This window comes from Chiroxiphia lanceolata, chromosome Z (assembly GCF_009829145.1).
Source record: "Chiroxiphia lanceolata isolate bChiLan1 chromosome Z, bChiLan1.pri, whole genome shotgun sequence".
Classification (NCBI taxonomy): Eukaryota; Metazoa; Chordata; class Aves; order Passeriformes; family Pipridae; genus Chiroxiphia; species Chiroxiphia lanceolata.
In genome coordinates this window covers 43,004,046-43,021,062 of record NC_045671.1, presented here as the reverse complement: position 1 = coordinate 43,021,062, position 17,017 = coordinate 43,004,046, and the positions used below count along the sequence as shown (strand labels likewise).

The 17,017-nt window shown below is 41.4% G+C and overlaps 1 protein-coding gene across 2 annotated transcripts in view; it reads right to left on the bottom strand.

The window, feature by feature from the left end:
• The window catches only part of PCSK1 (proprotein convertase subtilisin/kexin type 1), a 28,876-nt gene extending 12,188 nt beyond the window's left edge, over window positions 1–16,688 (bottom strand). Inside the window, exons 1-8 of one of the 2 annotated variants that reach the window (XM_032675542.1) lie at window positions 16,366–16,688; window positions 14,837–14,941; window positions 11,352–11,462; window positions 9,232–9,378; window positions 8,698–8,774; window positions 6,536–6,624; window positions 2,407–2,579; window positions 22–234 (exon numbers count right to left, since the gene is read on the bottom strand). In XM_032675542.1, the coding sequence (XP_032531433.1) occupies window positions 22–234; window positions 2,407–2,579; window positions 6,536–6,624; window positions 8,698–8,774; window positions 9,232–9,378; window positions 11,352–11,462; window positions 14,837–14,941; window positions 16,366–16,548 (1,098 nt within the window). In that variant the 5' untranslated portion in view covers window positions 16,549–16,688. Of the gene's footprint in view, window positions 1–21; window positions 235–2,406; window positions 2,580–6,535; window positions 6,625–8,697; window positions 8,775–9,231; window positions 9,379–11,351; window positions 11,463–14,836; window positions 14,942–15,565; window positions 15,711–16,365 lie in introns of those variants that run through there. The other variant, XM_032675543.1, reaches the window with a different exon arrangement.
• Between the last annotated feature and the right edge of the window lie 329 nt (window positions 16,689–17,017).

Sequence of the window (17,017 nt, the reverse complement as noted above, 5' to 3'; positions counted from 1 at the left end):
AAACTGGTAAAAACAACCTACAATTCTTTGGTCAGTATAATCCCCACTGCTGTATGCTGTGGCCAGAGTTGAAGAGCACTTCTCTGCATACCAGGGAGAAAGCCCTTGCTGAGAAGCACTGCTAATGGAGATTGTGTAGATACTATCAGTGTAACCATCACAGTCACAGTTGTCACCCTGGCGACCTCCATTCCCTGAAGCCCACACGAAAATGGAGCCTTTCCCATTTCGGCCCTAGGGAAAACAGAAATGACTGGTTATCAAAGAGATTTCAGACCCTGAGTGGTTATCCCAAAAAACCTAAAACACCAAACATTCTCAGATAGAAAAGGACAAATTTCCATAAGCACTGTAGAAGACAGAGACAGAAGAAATCAGCTGTTTGACACATCCTACTTATCACCCTGCAGCACATCTCTTAGTTCGACTGGCCAAGGTTTAGTGTTCCAGGTGTAGTAACTTTCCTTAGAAGAGGTTTTTAGGCAAAAAAGAGCCTGTGTTCAACAGGTAAATCTTCCCTCATGCTGCTGTTTTGATCCTGACCATTTCTAGGAAAAATGCCCATTTACTTTTAAGACATACCAGGTTCATCAGAGGTTACTTCATTTGCCTTTCCTGTAATCACAGAGGTACGGGTTAGCAGCACAAATGATGTCCACACTGAAACCGTCCCTTCCCTCACAGATCTGTCATTCAGCATCACCAGTCTCCAGACACAACCACACCCATTCCCTGCTCTGGTGTCCACAGTGCAATGAGAGAGCAGCAGCCAACACTTGATGCTGGCAGCTGACAGCATGTAAACCGCCACAGCTATTACCCTAAGCACGAATCACCCTATCCAATCTTAAACTGTGCTAGGCCTCCAGAGGAAAAAAATCTGTTTCATGTGATGAGCAAAAGTTTGTATGTTGTTCATTATTAATATATGTTCATTATTACTATATGTACATTCACTAGAAAAAATAGTTGAAATACAGATTTTTATCATCCAACTCAGGTGAGATTTTAAGCTATTCATGCAAGTGCTAGGAAATTCACAGCACTTACAACATTAAAAGCATGATACTTTTAAAAATATTGTAACTGCTGTCTTGGGATGGACAAGCCGTGTCAACTACTGAAAATGATACAGTATCTTTGAGAATAAAGGCTGCACTTTGGAAAAGCACTGGTATATCTAAACACCTGGTCTGACTTCACTTAGAGTGATACTAACACCTGTTAGATGCTTAAGGCTAAGTCTGTGCTCAGGTGCTTTACCAGCACAGCAATGAAGGATCCAGTGACTAAAGTTGTTGCCAGTCCCTACTTGACTAACTTTAAGCAGAATGGAGACAAGCCAGAGCCTTGCAAAAGGAAGTCTGACAAACAAATGAGTAAGTTTGCTCTCCATGAGAAATAGAACAAACTGTAAAAAAGGATACATTCTTCACCAGAACCTGCTTCTCCAGAGTAAGACCACTGAACAATTGTTGCCAATTATCACCTAATTATCACCTCTCTCTTCTCTTGCTGCCTACTTATAGGCTTAGATCTTTGTTTGTTACCAGGCCACTCTCCCTGGTTTCCATTCTTCCTTCAGAGTATCTTTGTCAGCTGTCAGACTCTTCATTCTTCTCTCCTTCTCCCCTTCTGTTTGCTAATGTTAACTGCCCTTTATCCAAAATTCTCTCTTTGCCTCTGTCCTTCAAGCTTTCCTCCATTTCTCTCTTCTCCCACCTCTGATTTAGTCTTCCTCTCTATATTAGTACCTTTAGGTATCTTTTCACCTCACTGGCAAGAGCAAGAGTAGTTTATTAATAAATACCTGGCAGCTCTCAGTTTGCACCCTACTTATCATCCAACCAGATCTAAAGAGTGTAACACCAAAAAAAAAAAAGTGTAAAAACATTGCTTCCAGTACTCTTCATCATGTATTTTTACTATATTCATTTTAACTGGATCATGATACAAACCAATTTATAAATTAATGCAATTAACACAATACAAGCTCGTCCACAGGGTGCTAAAGTGCATCACTATTTCACATAACAGAATATTCACAAAGCAGAATCTTTTTATTAAATTTTATAGGCTTTCAGTGTAGAAATCTGATTACTGTTCAGTGCAAAACAAGTAGTAGAAAAGGGTGGGGGTAGGGTGAGACAAAGGCAGCAAAAGTAAGGATGGAAAAAGAAAGCTTATCTGTGGAGATCTGCAGTCTAAAATCACCTTAGAAAGCCCTAAAAGTTCTGGTCTGGCTGGAAATGTCTCTGACTTGTTCTATTAAAATATATCTTGCCCATTTCAAATATATTTGAGCAAAGACAGCACAAACTATTTTCATTTCTTCCCTGCTATCCACCATTTTAAAATTCTGTTCTCTGCCACATTTTACTTTATCTTTCTCTTTAAGTATCATACCTGGCTTATCCCATACTCAAAAGCCTTCTGTGCCAGTCTCCCAGGTCCCTCCACAGTTTTGCCATCATCGTTGGGGCCCCAGCTTGCACTATAAATATCCACATGTTCTGGGTTGAAACCAATGGAACTGGCTTCAATAGCATCAGTGACTATTCCATCCAGCATTCGGATACCTTTAACAGAAAAAAAAAAATAGAAGTAGCTTGGATTTACTTTCTGTTCCCTCGTCCTTGTCTTTGTTAACTGTTTTTAAAGATTCCAGCAAAATTAATCCATAACTATTGCGGCCACAGCCTACTGCTGTTCATGTAAGTAATATTGAGCAGACAGTCCCTATCAGCGTGAAACAGCTTTATTTGCAGAGCTCAGTGTTCTCTATAAATATCAAAACAAAAATTAAAATCTTTTTTGCCTCTTATTTATTTCTTTCTCTTCTTCTAGAGAGACCCAAAAAAGTCTCGCTTACTGTTCCTGCTTTTTCTTATTGCATTCTCTTTCCTCTCTGTTACATGTATAACAAAGACTTCTCAAACTGAAATGCCACTGAAATTAAATAGGTTTTACCAACATTACTTTTATCTTTAAGAGTTCTAGGAGTTTTAGTTCAAAGATGTAGTTTTGAGTGTTCTGACTAACACTTTGCCCTCAAAGTCATTAAGGTTTTGCTGTCTTTGTGATGTTGCTATTTCAGTAGCTCTTCAATCTCTACCACAGAAAAAAATCTCACTGTTGTTTTACTGCCATGGTTTTTTCTACTATGAGCAATCCAGAGATATCTAGCCATTAACAATTTATTAGGAACTGCATGGTCTAATCTTCTTCAGAGCAAGCCTGATCTCAGTGGTACTTAAAATTCAGTTGCAGACAGCAGTTCATCTGCAATGGATCCATCAATCCACACAAAAACACAGCTCTGCAGCAGGACTGTAACCCTTGTCCAGTGCTGGAAGAAGGTACAAAAAGAAGAAGTTTGGCAAAATTCCCACTGTGGCACGGCTCTCACAGCAACAGCAGCAGTCTAAAAGCAACAGCAGTCAGGATTCAGCCCGTGTTTACAAGCAATAAAAATATCTGGGTTCTCTTGAACCTGGCATTTAGTGCTACAGCAGCTGCACCATCACTGGATCTTGCCAAAGCACAGCAGGCAAAATGTGGTCATTTGATCAAAACAAACAAACAAACAAAAAGGCAACAAAAAAACCCTACATCACCCTTGCAGTTCAGTCTCTTGATCTTTTTTTTTTTAATGCTATCAAGCAGGAAAAAAAAGATTGCAAGCATAATTCTTTTCTCAAATGGCTAGCCTCTCAATATTTGTAATACCCTTGAGATAAAGTTGAGCTTTATTATTTCATATTCACTAGTGGCAAAAATCAGAAAAATGAGTTAATCCGCTCAGCTGCTCTGCTATCACTCACAAAGCTGGGAAAAGCATCGAGGTACATCCTATGCCTCAGGTACAGGCTTAAGCTCATAATGCTTTGATTACTCTTTTTTTCAGCTGGCTCAGAACTGTGAGATCCTCTCATACCAGCATGCTGTGAGCAAAGATCTGCCTGTGTGAAAGCGACTTCAAGCTCCAGGTGTGAGCTTGCAACATCTAATGAGACACCAGGAATGCGAAGAGTAGCGCACAGATACTTCACACAGAAAAAGACAAAGCCCACTCCACAGATAAATAATGTAAAAAAGAAAAAAACCCACAAGAACACTGACCACACACTGACAAAAACAGTTCAAGGAAAAAAATCGCTGCCTTGTCTTTGTGATCATCAAAAATCCTGATTGTTTGAGTCAACTCAGGGATTTGATGACTGCAGTGATACTCCCCTAAGCAGATTCCAATTATGTCCTCTTGCATAAACTCTCTTCTATTCTTGCTCCTATCATCAGTCTCACAAAATCAAAAGCAGACAAAGCCCAAGGTAATTTCAGACACATACATGTATGCGCCTGGCCGAAGGCTATTTTTAGCAACACGTCACTGTGCAGGAACCCTCAGCCCAGTCCTTTGTAAAATGGAGCCACTTAATCACTTAATTTCCATGGCAGCACCATGGAAATATCATAGCCCAACACTATTAGGTATGCATAAAAATACATACATCCTGCTTTACTCCAAAGGTGATCAATGCACACACGTTTCTTAGCTCTGCACAGAACAAGAGGTGAATGTTAAAGGACACTGAAAGGTGTAACTTTTGAAAACTGGCTTTAAGAAGTGTTTTTTTTTTTCACTCAGTGCACTAAAAAGCCTATGAGACTCACAGCCATAAAGTACTGAAGGCACTAATCAAGGTTTCAGAATAGGGCCAGGCCTTGATGTGACTACTGAGAACACTCAGGATTATTAAAGTAATTATTTTCATGAAAAAAAAAAATCTGAATGGAATATTTTGGTTTACCCCTCAAGGCAAAGTTAAACCAACCTCTGATGTTGAAGGTTGGAGAACAAGGTTTTCCAGATGTTAGGATTTCTTTCCCTAAAGCAGCTGATGCTGATTATCAGAGGGAAGGCACTGGCTGTGCATCGCTGGATTTATTCAGTATGGCAACTGCTACAAGCAAACAGCCACTTAAAGAAGTCATCCTGTACTAATATCAAATAGAAGTGTGCAATGTGTCATTTCATGGATTTAAAAAGAAAAGAAGAAAAACAGCTTCTGAAGAAATTAATGTTGTAGAGGTTGTATCATCAAAAAATTCTTCCAGTGTTTAGCCACTCCAAATTTATCTGAATCTTTTGAAGACTTCTTGTATCTTCCACTGCTCTTTGAATATATTTTTGTTACATCCCTATCTTAATCAGTCTGGTCACATCTAACAGCTTACAATTTGTTTCAACTTTTCCATTCTTCCTCCTCTCCCACCCAAGTATAAGCTGCTTTCTTGGTAATGTGGATTGCTGGACTGCTTTTCCTCCTGTTTTTTTCCCTTTCTAGATAAATCACCCCACACAGATCTGCAGTTTGCATTTGCAAATGAGTGCAGAGCATATCCAAATAGCTGTGGAAGAACCTCCTCTGTAGATGCAAGAGCCTTAAAATATGGGCACAGCGAGTGTTCAGACATCTCTGCAGCTTAATCCATTTTGCCCTGCTTTGAAAATTTGACATCTTCGTCTTATGAGTAAGATATTTTATTTAAACAGATCATGACAGCATAATGCATTATGGCAAAGGCAAACTGCAAGGCTGACATCTATGACAGCTCAGTAGAGTAACTGGGAACCTACAAACATCAGTCTGAAATGGTGGGAACGACAGTTATGGGTGTCAATTGCCACTCTCATCCCCTTGTTTAAAAGGAAAAAAAAGGAGTAATGGAAAAATTAGGCCTGTACAAATATCTTCCTCTGAGCTAAATAACCATTTGCAACTGATACTTTTATCATGACTATTTCATAAACCTCTAATGGATTAAACTTCTAGTCACCACTTAAAAAAGCAACATTGATTGATGGGCAAGCAAGTATCTACTTGTTTTCAAATTAAACTTACGGTGACAATAGAGAAGTAAAGTGTTGAAACAAAAACCTCCAGCAGTTTGAATATCCTGACTGACGTGACCTTTTGAATGCAATTGTGTAGATGGAAACAATATGCTGCAAGCCAGGATGGGTATAAATTTATATATTCTTACTTTCAGTCTACTCAATCTCTCTCCTCCCCTATGTTTCCTCCTTCCAGAATAACCAGTTGTAAAAAGTGGGTCCCTTATTGCTTAAAAGATACAGTCTTAAGTCTGGGTATAATATAGCTTGTTGCTATTATTATTAGTATTATTTAGTATTACTTAGTATTATTACTGTTAATATTATTATTACTAGTATTATTGCTATTATAATAATCATCACCACCACCTATATTGTCACTGCTGTTGCTATATATTCTACCTGTATTCTACTCATCATCAAATTCCAGAGTTTGTTCAAGAAATGCTGTCATACAGATTTAACACTGCACTATAGCCGGACAGGACTTGTAGCTTATAACATTCCAAGATTCATGTTTTCCAAGAAAGAGCAATCATTCATATTTCAGATTAATGGTATCTGAAAACACTCAGGATCTGTCTTGTTTCATATTTCATATTCATATTTGACATCCAATTATTTTCATTTTCTTACCTCCAACTCTGGAGTTGTAGGCTACTCCAACTCCACATTTTCTGTTGTTGGCTTGCATGGCAATTTCTCCTGCACACCGTGTCCCATGCCTGAATAAATATAGCAAGAATAAACAACAGCTCATAACATCTTTGTTGTAATGTACAGAAAGACTCATCATTGACCTTGATTTGGTGGAAGTCCTCTTTTAAATTAATACAGTGCAGCTGTTGAACAGCTTTTGAGTTGTATCTATGTGATACAAAAATACTTGTTTCCCTTAAGCTTCAATAAACATAATTTTTATCTACTTAATGATCAAAGGAACATCGTTATGAGATGATACTTTACCTAAGTCACACTGAAGTCTGTAGACACATTAGATACCAGTACGTTAGAAGAGTGCAAAAGTAGTATAAAATTATGGGGCTAAGAAGCTGTCTGTAGACAGAAATAAGATAAAAGTAATTTTTAATCACACATTTAGATATCCTTTTTTAAATTACTACCTTTATTTAGGAATTCAGAAAATGAGCCTTTAAAGCATATCCATTGCTAATTTTTTCTTGTAACCAACTATTTTCTAAGCAATTCTTTTTTTTAGATGATTGTAATTCCACAATACAGAAAACCTTCATATAAGAGTAACTGTAAGATTTGTACTATTATGTAATAGTACAAATTATTATTCAATGACATGACTGAATGCTTCTGGCCTGAATTCCATTTACTTATTAATAAAGATTAGAGACAGTACAGGTAGATTTAAGAGATACTGTCATTGTAACTAGAGGATAATGGCTTCTTGCTCTTAAATAATGCTGTAACAAAGCAGAAAAGCAATTTTTCAAATGTCTTATTCATGGGGCATTTATCTTTTGACTGATCTTTTTTCCCCCCCATAAACTGATTTATGTAGTGGATGCTGCAGCATTGTTTGATAGTCAACAGGGAACCAGTGCATCAGTTTCTTACTATCTGTATTGATAGTGGCATCCTAATTTGTCAAAGAAATTGACTCCTTTTGTGCACCAGCTTGTAAGGAGGTCTGTTCTGTTCTCTTCTTTGTGGAAAAAATCCATTCCTGAACCAGAATGGATAGGCCTTGGTGTGACAGACGCACCAAGAGGCTCCACTGAGTATCAAAGAGTTGGCTCCAGAAAGGGCATTAGAGAAAACTCCGCTCTCCTCTGAGATGCACAAGTCCACTATGTGAACTGGTTGGTTGTCTTGTGATCAAGCTTTTTGATACTTTCTCAGTTATTACCTTAAGGACATTTAGACCAAATCTGGTCTAAATAAAGCTCCCACATGCTTCATAAGAAACAGAAAAACTGTCACAGGAGTGAATGTAACCTCCTCCAGTATTTGCCCATGTGTCACACTCATATGAGGTCACCCGTGGTTGCATGCACTGAAACAGAAGTTCAGTGTTCCAGCTCAGCTCTGTCGATCCAAAAGCTACTGGCAGAACTGAAAATGGGTGTCCTTAGCTGCAAGAGCTGATCTGAAGGGGTGGGTTTCTTGGTAGGTTCCTCTAAGACACAGTCTCTTCTAGGGGCTTCATAGGAGACTTTTTTATTTTTTTAAATTCCCAGTGCAAAGCAGAGGACTGAAGTAAAAATCTGCTTAGGGAGGTAACGCTCCAGAAACACACATGGTCACATGCACAGATTGTTCCCTTCAGCTTACAGAAACACACCAATACCTTACACATACAAATCTAAGACATCACAGGGAGATTACAGCTATGAAGCTCTTCATTTGGGAATTTAATTCTAATGTTTATGCCAATGTTACATGAGAAGGTTTGTGCACAGGAACACAGGACGTTTCTTCTGAATATTCAAGAACATTTCTTTACTGTGAGGGTGACCAAGTGCTGGCACAGGTTTCCCACAGAGGTTGTGGAGTCTCCCTCCTTGGAAATATTCAAAAGCCATCCAGATGCAGTACTGAGCAACTGGCTCTAGGTCTCCCTGCTTGAGCAGGGGGTCAGACCAGATGACCTTCAAAGGTGCCTTCCGTGCTCAACCACCATGTGATTCTGTTGCACAAATTATTCCTCTTATTGCAAAATTGCCACAGGAGACATACACAGATATTTCTGCATTTGTACCTTCTAACACACAAATTAATATCATACTGTTTTGTTCTCTTCACGCAATTGGAAAGCTACTCACTTGTTTTCATTTGTTGGGTCATATCTAGGAAAGGGATCATGATCATTGTCATTGAAATCATAACTTGCATTTGGGTCCTACATGTAAGAAAAGAAAAACAGAAAGTCAGAAAACTACAAAGTCCATTTTTAGAATGTGTAACAAAATGTGGTCTAGAGTCTGTATTTATTTACGTGGTGAGCCTCACACTGGCAGCAATCCAGTGGGGAGAACTTGATGGCCATTAAAAATTCCATAATTTCTTCATGGAGCTTTAATAATTCAACATTAAACCACTGTATACAAACATGCCTCAGAATTAAATCCACTGAAGGAAAAATAAAACAACAAAATACCCACCCCACTACCACTGCTAAGTAACATTCAGCTTCCTGTGGCACAGACCAGGTTCCAAACCACGCCTAAGACAAATATTCCAGTCTCTGTGCTGTAGAACTTGACTTATAGAACAGACATGGAGCTGCAGAAGAGTGTCTGTACATTGAATTTACAACTGGTTAATTTATTCCATAGCATTCCATTCCTCAAACTTACATAGTTGGCATAGATGTCAGTGTGATTCCACTCCAAGCCATCGTCCAGTACTGTGATAACAACTCCCTTGCCTGTAATCCCTTTTTGCCACACAGGAATAACATGAAGATCCAGCTTGGGCAGGGATGGAGTTATTCTTGTATCTTGCTGGGGGACAGAAAAGATTAAAATATGTTACCATTTTATCCATTTGTAATAAACAGGTCCAAAATCATATTTTAAAGACACTGTAAACTATCTCATCCTCAACTTGTATATTTTGATTGAATTTTTCAAAGATAAAACAAAAATTAGTTTAATCAAATACTTGTAGCACTGAAGGGTTTACCTCACTACTTGAAGATCCCTGAAGGCCACCTCTGAACAAAGAGCATCTTGTATTTACTGGAGGCAGGCAGCAGAAATGTGGGAATGGTAGGGATGTACTGATGGACCTTGGAACACTGAGTTAATAATCAGACCTGCTAATGCTTGTTCTTCTCATTTGATGAGGAGCCAAGACAGTACCCACAGTACAGTGAGCTGGATTTCCTCCAAATGTGTTTTCTCCTCTGACGTTAAAGTTAGCCAGAGCAAAATAATTAATGGATAAAACAATTAAAGTAGTCGTTTGGTTGGGAGCAACTGTGTGGAATCACAACTTTCTGTTTACTACCCTCATTACTGTTCCAGTGGTAAAGCAACTGGAACTATGAATCATATATAGCCTTCTCTTCCACAGCAAGTTGGTTTTTTTAAGAGTAGCTCCTAAATGGGTCATTTTTTCTCTCTAATACTAAACGTGCAACACATACATCTAATTCAGAAAACTCGCTTACAACCCCTGTAAAAGCACAGATGCAAAAAGAAGAATTCTCTTTCTGTTTCTCTGTGCCTAATTATGTTAGTTGATTGCAGGGTTTTTTATGTATTTGTTTACAGAGGAATGTTGCATAAAATACAAGGCTTAGAAAAAGAAATTTTTTATGGGAATGATATTTCTTTCATTTTATGCTGTCTTTTCTGACTGCTGCCATTCAGGAAATTATTTGAGGTTTCATATTTTGTTCTCTCAAATCCATCAAATAAGATTTTCTTCTGGTGACATGTGAAGATACACTGAAGGAGGGAGGGAGGGAGGGAGGGAGGAAGGAAGGAAGGAAGGAAGGGAGGGAGGAAGGAAGGAAGGAAGGAAGGGAGGGAGGAAGGAAGGAAGGAAGGGAGGGAGGGAGGAAGGAAGGAAGGAAGGAAGGAAGGAAGGAAGGAAGGAAGGAAGGAAGGAAGGAAGGAAAGGAGGAAGGAAGGAAGGAAGGAAGGAAGGAAGGAATTATAGAAGAAAATTATTATATAAGAAATTATACAAGCAGCCTAGAGTTTGGCCTGTTTTCTCTAAGCTGAACTGAAAAAGAAAAAAGTATTTCCAGCCAATCAGGCAACACTTGTGCTTGACCTTTCTTCTTGATTTGTTATACCCACATATAATCGCATTGTTATTCTGAGTGAAAGCAATAAAGCCTAGACTGAAGGAAGAGGTAGAAGCACAATGGAAACACGGGCTCTTGAAAGAAACTATATAAAACATAAATGATCAACTGTGTTTCTGAGTTGTCACATGCAGGCAGAAACTACAGAGCTCAGGAAATTTATTTTCCCTGAGGTTTTTGAATATGTGAGCTGTAGAGACCCTCTTACACATGAATCCTAGTCCAAGAGGCTCAAGGTGCTTGTCACATGCATGAATATGCTTTTGGTTTAATCTGAATTATGCATTCTGCACTACCAATTTTAATGAAGAAATATATGGCCAGGTTCAGACATGATAATGGATGTCTTACACAGCAACAGCAAACATTTTAAAATTATCCTAAATGTAGCTTTCCACTGTTAAAATTTCTTGTATCAACCGCCATCGTAACCAGCAGCCTAAATTGTTTTTCAGAATTTTTGTACAAACAACACTTGAAACAAAATAGAAGGTTGCCTGAAAATATTATGCACAAAGATCTCTCATTTTTACAGCATATGCTAATGAAAGGGACTCTTCATTTACTCCCTTCAGTGCAATCACTGCATTACCAGCAAAATAATGGAGCACAACCAAAATCCATCATCCTCAGTTCCACAGTGCAACAAATTCTTACCAGATACCACTGCTGATTCCACATAGGATCATTGAAAAGACTTTCTGCAGAGTCTCTCACAGTGGCACGCTTAGTTCGCTTCTTTTCATATTGCTGCTCTGCCCATGACACCTACAATTATTTGTAAAAATATGATACGTGAACCTCCTTGGTTTAGAACAAAGGTTTTTCTCACATGGAGAAATTTTGATACCTAAAGCAAAATCAGCAATGCTCGATACGGAGAGAAGGATTGTTTATACTGTGATACAACATGATTTGGGGAAGAGGGCTTGGTGAGATCATGATGCTGTAGAATCAATTCATAGAAAATCATGAAGTACAAGTTAACAGTAGAACTCCTGTGAGTGACATAATGCAGGCTTTTATGTCAAATAAAACTGTGTGGTATGGCTAGAAGGTCATCTAAGCACTGGTGGTCATCAAAACAAAGAAAACCATGGCCTGCTTCTTTCCCCTATCTACCTTTTATTCACACTCTATTTCTACAGGGAGTTAAAAGGAAAGAAGAAGGATTATCTCTGGCTTTAGTCTAGCAATCATAATGATGCTGTTACTCATAGACCAGCTAGACCTTCAAGTATCCTTCTGAGTGGTGTTTTGAAGTGTGATCAATTAGTAAGATATGAATATTGGACTACCTTCATCACTGGCTTGATTCCACTTAAGGCAACTGAAAGCCAAAATGCTTTCCACATGTTTTTCTAAAGCAGCAATACAATGAATTTCATAGCATTTGTGCACAGAAAGAGCAACCTCTAAGTCACTTGGTGGTACTTTAAACGTGTATCCCACTCAGCTCCCTTGAAAGTATTACTAAGCCCATTCAAATCAAATCCTGACTATGATACCTCTCTCTGTGCTATGTGCTACTTTTGGAAATGGGAATAAAACACTATTCATAGTTCGTACCTGTACAGTCACTCTGACACAGATAAGGTTGGTACTTTTCATCCTAATTTCTGAACAACCAAGGCAAACTCAAGTTCAGTGCCAGGATCCTGTGACAAGCCTCACATGCTGAGTGTCTTGGATCTAACCTTTTGCTTTCAACCTCTGAATAGATTTCATTCCTTTTATGTGCTGTGATTGAACGGCTTTATGATCCTTACATTTATTGCCATACATGAAACAATAACGACTCAGAAATTAAAATGACAAAAAAAAGTATTCATTAGATGAGAATATAATTTTGTAGTAAAAGCCTAATGAAAATTCACTACCAGGACACAAATCCTTTAAAATGGTAGCTACACCAGGCATGTTTACTATTCTCTTTGCTATATATTTAGTCCTAAAACCCCTACAAACCTTAGTCAGTTATAGAAGATGAATATACCCATGCAAGTGTACTTTAAACTGCCCTGTTGATATCTAGTGCTATACATACTTGTGCACGCGTTAAAGCAATTACATTTGTCTCTCTTCCCTGCCCACAGCAAAGCCTGACCTCTTCATCACCCAACAGTAATTAACAATTGACAACTTCCATGTTTAGGGGTTTTTTTCACTGTGGACAAGTGCAGCAAGGAAATGAGCTGAAACTCCCAAGCACATATGTCAGACAAACAAGCCAAATGTTTGTCCCTCAGCAGCTGGGTGAGGTTCCAGTCATCCACCTACAGCAAAAGCTGAAGGCTGTGCCAAATCTCCAGCCCCTGATATATCAATTAGTAAAAACAATCTCAATTCAAATCTACTTGCAAGAAAAGTAGATTTGGAAACTAGTGCAAACACCAGAAGAAGTTATGGAACTGGATAATTATATCCCTTCAATGTATTCACAGCCTTTATCAGTTTTACAATAAACACTATAGGAAGCAGATAAATATTCAGATTAGAGCCAAGTTTTACCACAGCTTTCACACTTAACATACCGTAAAATTCATGGAGGCGTTATACAAACAAAAAACAGGATTCCTTTTTCTTTCCCTTTTTAAAGGCTGAATTTAGAACTTTTTTAAATAGGCTGTTGCTGAACAAGAACAGCTCTTTAGAGCAAAGGTCTGCGTGTAACTACACGTTACATGATTGCTTTGTGTTTATACACTTACATAATGCATAATTACATCTCATTCATTCACAGAGTTAATTTGCATACTAGATGGTAAATAAAAGGGAAATTGGAGTAAATTTAGCAAATCACCTGCAGCACTTTGAAGCCCTGTTTCTGGATCTAAGTATGCAAGTCTGCAGTAATGTCTGTGAGTAACACAACCACTTCCATTCTACTGCAATTTTAGAATATAATGTATTGAGCACGGTCATTCTTTCCTGTGTAAGAGATGTATTCAATGTATTAAGTCCAAAAAAGGGAGAAACTGTAACTAAAACTCTGTTCCTGAACATTGTACTATGATGACATTGGGCATCTGATCATATGTATGGGCATAAATTAGAACACTAGTTTACACTGAAGCTGTGGGTTTGAAGTTAGAATTATTTCAACTTTAACTGTTAAATCAATGTTTGCAAGGACATAGATGGGAGTATATGGTTTTAAAAGACAATAGGCAAAACAAAGACCCTGTCTCACCACATATAGAATATTTCCTCCTAGTTGACATTTGTGTCTAAAACCTCCAGATAGGAAATTACTCATTCTCAAATGATTTGTTCTTATATTGTAAATTGTCAGTTTTTATGATTAGGTTACTTCATGTTTTGGACTGTTCATATTGTCACAATGATTGCTGCAATAATGCTGACCTGTAAATCAAATTTTGTTGTTCTGAAATTTGACAGAAAATAGTTTTTGAGAGAGGCTGACAGCATTCTGGTCTACTCCTCAAATTTGTCATGAACCTCAGTTTTTCAGTATGCTAACAAACAGAAATGCTTCTCTCTTAAATAGAGGTCAGATAAATTGGGAGTCTTATTCACCAGTGAATCATGCTTGAGATCCCTGGCTCTCCAGTGTGCCTATTCTCTGACAGCAGTGGGATCCCAGTGTAAGAAAAGGTGGCAAGTCTGGAACGTGTGATGGATCCTTTGAGAAGGGGCTTTAGTTTGTCATGGAAGCCAATCAGGCAAAACCTCAGCCCTTTTTCCCTACTTCGTTTTTTTACTTAATATTCAGTCACTTTAAATCAAACCTAATTCTCATAGTAATTGCACAGACGTGGCCTAATTAAACTTAGTGCATGTATGGATTTTTACTTTGAACCGAGCCCTGTGGATCCCTGTTCACATTTTTATCAGTGACACATCAACATCCGAAATTAAGAGTGCTGCACATCTTAGATCTTAATTTGGAAAGTTCTTGTAAAATATATGGTAAGGGAGGGTCAGATTCTGCCTGTTAATGACAGAATAGTTAAGTATTATTCACCATGAGTACGATTGGCTGAATATATTAGACTTGCAAAACGAGGAAAGCCTGTCTGTGACCTCATTATGAATCCAGCAATAAGGCAACAGAAAAAAAAAAACAGACAAAAACAGAAAAAAAAAGGAGATAAAAAAAGATTAAATTTAACACTCACCCGCTCATCATCAGAAAGTCTCTTAGTGATATGAATGGCACTTCTTCGGGATCGTCTGGGATGGCTTTTGTGTCTGAATAGGTAGTGGTTTTTGAGCGATCCAATCTGTAAGACACAGGCATACTTTAACTGCCGAGAGGAATTTCCCCACAGTCAGGAAGTAACAACAATCAGAATCTGACCAAATTCATTCCACTCAAAAGACAAAGGAGCAAGAAACTCGCTTTTTGATATTTTAATCTGAACTAGAAAAGACTCTTCAAGTAAGGAGTGCTCATCACTGTGGTAAGTAACAAGTGCTTATCACAGCATGCTGTCAGAAGAAACTGGGGGAGTATTTTCATTTAGGCTACTCAAGTGCAGTCATGACTGCTACAGTACTCAGTAAGGTATCACCTTTAGCAGTGACCTTTACACTTATGGACACACCTTGATAGGGCCACATTTCAAAGGGCAGGTTATATGTGTGGTCACACCCCAGTTTTATTTGCTCTTCCTGGGGTTCAGCTGGACAGGTGTAAAAAGCTTTGCAAGGCACTGTGGGGGGGCTCTGTACGGTCACCCACTGCAATGGCATTTTCCCTTGCACAGTAGCCGGTCACTGGGAGAGCTGGGGTGGCTTTAAACACCCGCCTCCCCCACGGACGGGCTTTTGAAAATCGGTGGTGGCAAAATGCACCGACTACAAAGGCAGAACGAGCAAAGCCACGAAGCTGGGGTCCCACTTACATGTGACGGTTGAGAGTCTGGAGAACACGACTGTGCCTGGACGTGGGGCTGGGCAGGGGGCGGGAAGGGGCTCGGAGCAGGGCTGACCCCGACCCCGGCCACCCACTGCTCCGGAGAGGCGCGGGCGGAGCGGGGTCCCGGCGCGGATGGACGCGGTGCCAGGCACAGAACCCTCGCCGGGAGGTGAGACAAGGCTGTTCCCTCAAGGCGGTTACTCATCCCTGACAACGCTGACGTCACGGCATCCCAAAAAAGCGCCCGAGGGATGGCTGGAGGAGAAGCACCGCGATGGCGATGGAGCCGCCGAGGCGGGGGCGGCGCGGGGCTGGAGCCGGGACTGCCCGCACCCTCCTCCTGTCCGGACTGCTCGGGGAGAGACGGGGAGCCCTGGGACCCTCCGGGACAGCGAGGCGCCCGGTCAGTCTCCTCAGGAGAGAGAGGGGTGCCCTTCCTGACTCTGTCCGGTCTCCTCGGGCAGAGCCAAGTGCTCTGCCTGGACCCCTTCAGAGAGAGTTGGACCCTCCGCCCGAGCCTGCCCGGTCCTCTCAAGGAGAGCGGGAGGTCCCTGCCCGGCCCCTGACTGGTCCCCTGAGGAAGGGCTGAATCACCCTGCCCCGTCCCCTCTGGAAGCGCCGTCCCCGTCCAGGCGCCAGATGCGGACCCGGACACGTACCCGTGCCCGCTGGGGGAGAGGGCGCTCCAAACTCCCCGAAGCCCCGCGAGCGGCAGTTGGGCACAAGTTCAAGGGAGGGGAGAAGGCAAGGAGCCCCGTGGTGGAGCCGCCCCCCGCCCGGCCGTACCTGCCCCACGAGGTCGTAGTCCAGCTCCTCCGCGATGGCTCTGGCCGCGTCGGGGCCGGCAGGGATCTCCGCCGCCCACTCGTTGAGAAAGAGCCTCTCGGCGCTGCCTCCTCGGGGCAGGCTCCAGGCTGCCAAAAGCACGGCCAGGGCCACGCACGGGCCGGCCCAGCGCCGCCCGGCCATGGCCGCGGGGCGCGGGAGGGACGAGGGATGCGGGATGCGGGATGCGGGCGGGATGCGGCGCCGCGTTGCTACGCGATGGCGGGGAGCGGATCCCTGCCTGCCTGCCTGCCGGCGCGGCTGCCCGAGGCTCCCAGACCCTCCGGAGCCGGAATGGAAATGAGTGTTTACACGTCAAAACGACGACAGCCATCCTGACGTCAAGTGTACCTGGCCCCCAAGCCGGGGGGGGTGATTCCCCGGGGGGGGGCGCGGAAACCAGCGGGAGGGGGCGAGAGGGGCGGGGGCGAGAGGGGCGGGGGCGAAGCCTGGCGAGTCCCGGGGGACGGAGGCGGAGGGAGATGGAGGGGGCGGCGGCGGCTCGGCGGGACGGGCGTCTGGTCCCCGCGGGGAGGGGGACGGCTTCCCGAACGCGGGGGGCTGGGGCTCGGTGCCGGTGTAGGATCGCTTCCATTACTGTTAGGTAATGGGT